Source organism: Momordica charantia, assembly GCF_013281855.1.
Source record: "Momordica charantia cultivar OHB3-1 chromosome 2 unlocalized genomic scaffold, Mcharantia_2.0 BLBB01000002.1, whole genome shotgun sequence".
NCBI lineage: Eukaryota > Viridiplantae > Streptophyta > Magnoliopsida > Cucurbitales > Cucurbitaceae > Momordica > Momordica charantia.
Window position 1 is genome coordinate 12,402,904 of NW_028275160.1, and position 8,656 is coordinate 12,411,559.

Genomic DNA, 8,656 nt, shown 5'->3' on the forward strand with positions numbered 1-8,656 from the left:
ATTATATTAAAAATCGAGATTAATAAAATTTTATTTTGTAAACTAATATAATAATTACCACTTTTAATTATGACTAAAATACACTTTGATGACTGAATTTGATGATAAATGTCTATTTGGTCCAAAAGTTTCAAAAAGTAATGGATCCTTGACCTTTAGAAAATGGTTCTAAATATTCTTTGAAGTAAGACATTAATTTTTACTATTTAAAGTTTAGAGGTAAAAAAATTTTCTTGACCTAGTTTCATTTTAAAAGTTTAGAAGTACTATAAGTACTATTTTTGATATATATATATATATATATATATATGCACAATTTTAAATCAAATGAAATAATTATCGAATAATAATAAATAAAAAAGTAGTTGCTGTATCAAAACAAATACAATTAAAATAATAAATAGTAACAAAAAGAGTTGAAACAAATTTAATAATTGGCGGGAGGACTTATTTATTTATTATTACGTCTTTAAATTTAAAAGGTTCCATTTTAATTGCATACGCATGAATTAGATTAAGGATTCCAGTTTTGAGATGGTTTGTCTAGAAGGGTAGTTTGGGCATTGAAGAAAAAGATGAAAGAAGACAAGAAAGGCCGTTATTGACGTCTGCAATGAAAATAGACTCCTCTGTGTCCTGCTCTGCTCTGCAACCATATTCAAGACAGCTTGTGGAACGTGGGAACGACGACAAAGTGCCGTCGCCGGAGACGACGGAGGAGGCAGTTGCTGGCGCGGTGGCGGTGCTGCCTGAGCCCGCGGTAGAAAGCGTTCGCCGCTGCTTCGTACTCGCCTTCTCCGCCTCCGGTATGCTTTCACCTGTTTCTCTCTTTGCGCTGTTCTCTTGTTTTGATATGCGAACCCTAGATTATGGTTTATGGCTGATAAACTTGTTTTTTTTTTTTCTTTTTACCTTTTCGCTTTTTCGATCCTTCACCGTTTTCGATTTTATCCTTCTCTGTTCATCAATTTAAGATTTTCTATTTCTTTTCGGATATGGCGTACTCGAAGTCCGTCCAACCTGCCTTTCCTCCGCAGTCAACTCCTCCCATCAAAGAACATTATCTCGAGATCTTCAGAATGACGCCTCCTCTGGTATCTCTCTACTATTCTCTGATTTCAGTCGCCAAACCCTGGAATTAGGGTTTACGGCAAGTCGTTTTTATTTCTAACTTTTTGTTTCTTGTGGGCTGTCTCCTGATGCGCTAGGTATTGATTCCGTCTCCATGAGACAGAGAACCGAATCCTCGGGGTCGGGGATCCTCGATGTTCCATCTGGCTGTAATGATCGAGTGCTTGAGTAAGTCCAATTTCTTCTCTCTGGAGGGAATTTAAACAATTTTATTTAGTTTTTGTTTTTGTGGCTTCTTGTACGGGAGAGGATGTTGTTTTGAAGGAAGTTAGGGCTAATTGTCTTGGAGTCTGTTGCTTGTTGCTTCATGTCGTATGTAATATGTTATGTTCTAGCCAAGTAGTTTCAGATAATTAGTTGTTCGTGGCATCAATTAGATTCTGTGTCTAAATTTTTAGTGTTATTTAATAACAGTATAAGATCTCTGTAGGCTAGCTAGGGTAGATATGAACCTCATGCTTTGTTCCTTTACAGCTGACAAACATCTCGTGCAATGCAACATTTCTTCTGCATCTTCTCTGTTTCTTCTTTCTTTTTCAACTATTCATTACTGATTGCTTGGGGCCCTGAGGATCCTTAACATTTGAATTTGAACTCTTCATTTGCTTTCAGCTTTTAATGCTACCATTGATTTCTTTCATTTCCTTGCAAACTCAGACTTTGTATTTCCAATTCCAATTGGTATTTGCTGATTTAATTTCTTAATTTGCTGTTGATTGAACCCACATGTGCTCATTTTTTTTAGTATACCTATCATCAGGTTGTTCACTCACTTGAGATACTTGCAGCTAGCACCAAGCATCATAAACTAGTGCAAATTTGAAGGTTTTCAATAATTAGTACCCTTTCTGTGATTCTTTTTGTCGCTCTCGTAGTTGCTTTGGCTTGTGTTTTTTGTATTTTCCGATTCATCCTTTTATTTTATTTTATGTGTGCTATATCTTTTTTTTTTTTTTGGATTACATGTGCTTTATCTAACAATTGTATTTGGAGATGTCTTTTAAGATGTTTTTTAATCATAATTGGCCTAGATATTTATGACATATCTATATTATGGTATCTAAGGGTAATGATGTTAGTTTTTATTCTCATAGCATGTGAGTTTTAATGTATGCCAATTTCTATCTGTTGGTTCTATTTGTTTGTGGGTTTGTGATGTTTTCTGCCTTATCATTTCCTTATATTGAAAAACGTTACGAATGTACTATTGTGATGTCAAGACCCAAAACATGTATAAGAAACTACACGTCAAGACAGAGGCTATTGTGATGTCAAGACCCAAAACATGTATAAGAAACTACACGTCAAGACAGAGGCTAGACGAAAAGATGCGAGATGGTTAAAGACTATTTTTTATTCAAGACTTTTTTGTTTTCAGTTATTAGATGACAAGATGTGGTGAGCAGATTGGAAATAAAGGTTTGAACTACATTGTCGCTTTCTTTTCTTTTCACTTTTCTTTATTGGTCACATATTTTAACTTTTTGTTTTTATTTCTGATTTTACATAGGCATGGTATTATTCATCTATGTGCAAATTATTGATTGATTGATTTCTTGTTGCCTTGATAAATTTTGTAGAACGATTGTCTCCATGCCTTGGCTGCCATATGAGGGTGAAAACTCATGTCAAACAAACTTGGTATCTTTTTTCTATTTTCTTGCCTAATAACCATCATTTGGTTTTGTGCCTTTTTTTCTTTCTAAGAAATTAGAATCAGCAGTAAAAGAAAAGGCGTGTGCCACCCTTTTTTTTCCCTATATTTTCAACTTTGCATTTTATATTTTTTTGGCGAAATTTAAAAAAAAAATGGAGAGGGAATTTCGAATTGGAAAGGCAAATTATTATTTACATTATTCAGAATTGTTGCATTTTTAAAAAAAATATATAAATATTTGATTTGCTAGGTAAGGAAAGAAACTGGAAATGTTGGATGAAGGCAGGGGCAGGACTGGCTTGTCGACGCAGGTTCAAACTCCATTCCCCTAATATTTTCTTTATATGTATATATATCTATCATTGATCAAGTTCATCATTTATTATCCCGAATTTGCTAATTATGTGCTTACAATAAATTATTTTTTTTCGTAAAAAACAACTACGTTTCCTCCTAATCTAATAGGTTTTATTTGTTAGTATTCTTCCATCTATATTCTAAGTCAACCGTGCTTCGTTAATTACTTTTTCGATCCAAAAATTGGTTTTATGAAAAAATTTAAAGTTAAAAACAATTTATTTATATTTAAAAAATAAGATTTGTTCCTAATTGAATATATATATATTTTTTTAATTTGAAAACTATGTTTGGTAATGAATTTATTAAAAATAGAATATAGAAATATTGAGTTCGGTAGAATTCGTTTTTTATTGAAAAATTTCAATATAACATCATTAATATCGTTTAGTATATATATTTTTTTCCTTTGAAATTTCTAATTTTCCAGGTAAGCAAAGGAACTGGAAGTAATAAGTATTGGACACAAGCGGGCACAAATTTTGGAATTAAGCTCCAATAAAGGTATTGAGTTTATAATTAACCCATCGAAATATTGCTATTTTCGACCTTAGATAAAAAAAATTTCCAAATTTATGAGTTGCCTTTTTTTTTTTCCACTAATCTATTTATGTCATTTGCTCAATGACTAAATTTTCACGAAGTTTTGAAATGGATGAAATTAACACTTTAAATTCGTTATAGGTGGACCGTGTTTGGTTTCGGTATTAGTACTACGTATACATGTTTTTTTTTTTAAACCATTTTAAAAAAATGGTGGTTTTATGTCGTTTGATAATTTTTTTTAATATATTTTTTAATTTTTAAAAAGCATAGTTATTTCATTTTATGTTTTGGTTAATGTTACGAAAATAGATATGGAGTGTAAAATTTGAAATAGTTCACATAATTGCCATTTTATGTGGTAAGAAGCCATAGAACTCATTTGTAATTGCCAATTCACTCAATAAATGAGTATTGGGCGACTTTGGCATTGGCCAGAGAGTCTGGTTTGCAACGAAATGCGACACCTTGGATGTTGGATCCATATATGACGTTTCATCTTTGTCATATTTTCCTTAAACGGAGACTCAAAATCTCATGGAGGTTCAAGTCCTTCAAGAGGCCTCAATGACTGTTGAATTGGTTCAAAAATAATTCATCATAAATTTGCCAATAATTGAATTCTAAGTTTTAAAAATAACATGAACTAACGGTATTTTGTTGCTTTCACATTTTGCTTTAGGTTTAAATACTATTTTTGTTATATTTTCGACTTCGGCTTTGGTTTAGTTCTTGTACTTTAAATATATATATTTGTGTTGTGTATTTTCAAAACTTTATCTATTCTAGTTCATGTTCTTTAAAGTGGCAATTTTATCTTATTTGTAAATTTTTAAGACAATTTATACACAATGGAAAACTACTTAATACAAATTTATGGCTATATTTTAAGAAATTTAGTGACATAATCAAGATAATTCAACTCACCGAAATTATATCTTTGGAAAGATTTTAAAGTATATAAAATTAGACTTGTTAAAGAGAATCAATATTTACCTAATTTTTTCAATTTCATCCAATTAAATCTTTGGGTTAGATATGCAGCTTTTACCTTTAATCTTTCACCAAAATTTTACTTTTTATTTTTCTGTTAGACTTTTATTTGAAGACTTATTATCTAACACATTTCATATGCGTTCAATGAATTACAAAATAGAGACAAAATATAAAATTAGTGAGGCTTTAAAGGAAAATAATTTTAGTTGAAACCTATGAGATTGTGATATATATTTATTTTTATGTTATACTGATCAGCTTAATTTCAAAAGTAAATCTCAAAATTGGTTTTCTTCCTAATGAACACTGAATGGGGAATAAGTGAAGACAATGTCGGTTCTTTTGTCGTGGCCCACATTTGAAAAACGAAGGCAATTTATAAACATACTCGTCAACTTAGTATGTGACATTTATTTCTAATTATAAGATGGGTGGTTTGAATAAATAAAAAATAATACAACAAAAAAAATAATAAGATGAGAGAAGATGGCGGTCTGCCCTGTTACTGGTCGCTTCAGAAATGATGACTCTACTTTGCGTTGCTCAATACCTATAAATATAGAATTATCAATTACATATAATTAATATATATAAATATATAATGCCATGTGATTTGGTTTATGACACAAACCTGACATTTTTTAATTTTTAATTATGAAAATTAAATCCTCAAACATTGACCAAAAAAGAAAAAGAGAGAAATTAGATTTCTAAACTTAAAAATGAAAACCTTAAATTGAGAAAATTGCAACACTTTTAATTATAAAAACTAAATCCTAAAACTTCAAAAAATGGGATCAATTTTACTCTCTCCATATTTCATCCATCATAAAGAATACATTCTCACGAAAACATATATATCCCATTATTTTATGGTTTTGATTAATAATAAAAATTGTAAAATAGACCAATAGAATACAATTGGTTGCTTTGACACAACAGACAAGATAAAAAAAAAAAAAAGTTAATGTACCCAATTTTTGTTGGTACGATATTATGGAAAAGCGTGTAATCAATGTTTGAAATTGAAAATTTAGGGTTATGAAAGTTCTAAGACATTAATTTTTACTATTTAAAGTTAGAGATAAAAAAAATTTTCTTCACATAGTTTAATTTTCATAATTGAAAGTTTAGAAGTACTATTTTCCATGTATATATATATATGTTCAATTTTAAATCAAATAAAATAATTATGAACAATAATAAAATAAAAAAAGTAGCAGCTGTATTAAAAAAAATACAATTAAAATAATAAATAAAAACAAAAAGAGTTGAAAAAAAATTAATAGTTGGCGGGAGTACTTATTTATTTATTATTACGTCTTTAAATTTAAAAGGATCTATTTTAATTGCACATGCATGAATTGAATTAAGGATTCTGGTTTGTTTAGAAGGGTAGTTTGGGCATTTGAAGAAAAAGATGAAAGAAGACAAGAGAGGCGGTTATTGACGTCTGTAATGAAAATAGACTCCCCTCTGCTCTGCAACCATATTCAAGATAGCTTGCAATGGAAGGTGGGAACGACGACAAAGTGCCGGTGCCGCAGACGACCGAGGTGCCGCCTGAGACCACGGTGGCTCCTGATCTTCAGAATGATATGGCTCCTCTGGTAATCTCTCTACTATTCTCTGATTTCAATCACAAAACCCTTGAATTAGGGTTTACTGCAAGTCGTTTTGGATTTTGAGCCTGGTTGATTGAAATCAACATTTGTTTCCCATTCTGATGTTATATTACTCCTCTTATCATTGGAGATAGTTTTTTGGAGAAGTTTTTTGGAGATTACTTTTAGATGGTTGAAGATCTTAGGAGGTAATTATTTTAACATCATTCTTTGATTCTTTTATATCATTAGGAGATAATTGGTTCTTTTAGCATAGTTGATTGAAATCAACATTTGTTTCCCATTCTGATGTTATATTACTTGGAGTTAGTTTTTTGGAGATTACTTTTAGATGGTCGAAAATCTTAGGAGATAATTATTTTAACATCATTTTTTGATTCTTTTATATCATTAGTAGATAAATGATTATGTTGATATATACTCATTGATTCTTTTAGCATAGTTGATTGAAATCAACATTGGCTGCCCATTGCCATTAAATTTATACTTTTATATGGCTTTTTAGCAGAGATGGAGCCCGCTGCTGGTGAGGTGGTGGTGGCTCCTCTGTCCGAGATATTGTTGAGACCCCGTAGTTGGTTCTGAGACAGCACTGTCAGTCTCATCATCGGGTCCGAGGCCTAAAGGGCGGTCCAGGTCCAGCCTAAGCCCGATCCAAGTTCGATCCAAGGTCAACGTTTGACCGGCCAGACCCTTATATTAATTGGATTGGATATGGATATTCATTTTTTAATTTGGGCCGGCTCGTGGGCCAACCCGTTTGAGCCGTATTTGGATTGGCCAGTCGGGCCGGCCCAAAAGCCCGATCCAATATTTATTAATATTTATATTATATAATATTAATATATTCTTTTATTATTTATTTATTATAAAAAATAAATTAGATATGGTAGGTTAATGATTTTTGTTTCCCCTCCCATACTACCACTTCCTAATATTTCATTTAAATAATTGTTTTGAAACATATTACGAGGAAACAATCTAAATTCTTAAATTCAAAATTTAAAATTATTTTAAACATATCTAATATTTAGGTTGTAATTTTTAAAAATTTTTAATACAAAATTTTCTTATAAATATCAACCTTCTTTTCTTTTTCTTTACTCAAATTCTAATTCTAATTCTTAATCGTAAATCCTCTCAAGTTCCAGTTTAGAGTGTTTAAATTTTCAATTTCTCCTGTAAAAAGATATAAATTTAATTTTTAAAAATAAAAAATATAATTTTTTAAAATAAACAACTTAAATTTATAAAATATGACATAATAAAATTTATTAGTAAGATTATAAAAATAAAAAAAATGTACCAAAAATTATATAAAAACACATATTCTAGAATTTAAAAATAAAAAGCTTAACATGGAAATTATTTAAATTTTAAAATTTAATAATTAAAAATATATTAATATACGGGCCGATCCAAAGGGCTGATCCAAGCCCGATCCAACTTTGGCTCATCAACTTAGGCTCATGGATTGGACTATGAGCCTAGGTTTGAGTGGTTGGGCCGGCCCAAGCCCGGCCCAAACAATACTTGAGACCCGTAGGGCTTGGGCCTGGACCAAGTTTGGGCCATTACTTCTTTGGGTTGGGCCGACGCAGCCCAGCCCAAAGAAGTAATAGCCCAAACTTGGCCCAGGCCCAAGCCTTACGGGTCTCAAGTATCAGCCCAGCCCAATGATGAGGCTGAGACAACAGGTGCTCCCGAGGTGGTAGTGGAAGATCTTGGGATGTGGTCGCTGGTGAGAACGAGGTTATCACTGGTGACACGTCTGTTGCTCCCAATGAGGCTGCAGTCCCTCCCAACCTACTTAAGGGGATGGAGGTTAATCCCGACATCCTTGAGGTTGTGGGGACGGAGGTGGCTTACTCTTGCTGTAGCTCCCAATGTAGAGACTCAAATTACTCCTGAGAACCTGGTGACTTCGAGCTTAACGGAGGTGGCAGTGTATATAGGAACAGAGGTCGGTTCGACCGAAATTACTTTTGTACCTGAGGTCGGGACGGAGGTGGTGACAAGCAGAAGACCCAGGTTTCAAGATTTCCTCGACCACTTGGGAACTACACCGAAAATGGTGTTTCATTAAACTGTTCGTTACCTGCGATCGTGCACGGATTCATGAAAAGGATAGTTTCAGAAATTTTCAAGAAGGATGATTTTCTTAAAATAGGCATAGCATGGGAAAGTATAATTACCGTTGGGTCGAGACTGTGTGCTTTTTTATTTAGAGTTTTTAGACTACTCTTTGGTCGTTGTACTTAAAATCTGTAATAATTTACTTTATGTAGATATGCAACATAGACATGTAAGATATTTACCTATATAAATGTATACTACATAGACACGT

The 8,656-nt window shown here is 32.0% G+C and overlaps 1 protein-coding gene across 5 annotated transcripts; it reads left to right on the plus strand.

Annotated features, from left to right (window-relative positions):
* The first annotated feature begins 533 nt into the window (after positions 1-533).
* LOC111023525 (uncharacterized) lies at positions 534-7,109 on the plus strand. Of its 5 annotated transcripts, XM_088120589.1 has the most exons (9): positions 534-806; positions 1,011-1,094; positions 1,209-1,299; positions 1,892-2,550; positions 2,712-2,772; positions 3,039-3,099; positions 3,576-3,649; positions 6,076-6,294; positions 6,818-7,109. In XM_088120589.1, the coding sequence occupies exons 1-4, from the start codon at positions 614-616 to the stop codon at positions 1,941-1,943; spliced, it is 420 nt and encodes a 139-aa protein (XP_087976715.1). In that variant the 5' UTR covers positions 534-613; the 3' UTR covers positions 1,944-2,550; positions 2,712-2,772; positions 3,039-3,099; positions 3,576-3,649; positions 6,076-6,294; positions 6,818-7,109. The 5 variants fall into 5 exon arrangements, with proteins under 5 accessions (XP_087976715.1, XP_022156673.1, XP_087976716.1 ...); XM_022300981.2 differs by lacking the exons at positions 6,076-6,294; positions 6,818-7,109 and having other exon boundaries at positions 3,576-3,828; XM_088120590.1 differs by lacking the exons at positions 6,076-6,294; positions 6,818-7,109 and having other exon boundaries at positions 3,586-3,828.
* The last annotated feature ends 1,547 nt before the right edge of the window (positions 7,110-8,656 follow it).

Bases quoted from the DNA above. Each gene is read 5' to 3' on its own strand.
- LOC111023525 (XM_088120589.1), top strand. From the start codon at position 614: ATGAAAATAGACTCCTCTGTGTCCTGCTCTGCTCTGCAACCATATTCA. The intron at 807-1,010 runs GTATGCTTTCAC...GCGTACTCGAAG, and splicing joins ACTCGCCTTCTCCGCCTCCG to TCCGTCCAACCTGCCTTTCC. The intron at 1,300-1,891 runs GTAAGTCCAATT...ACCTATCATCAG, and splicing joins TGTAATGATCGAGTGCTTGA to GTTGTTCACTCACTTGAGAT.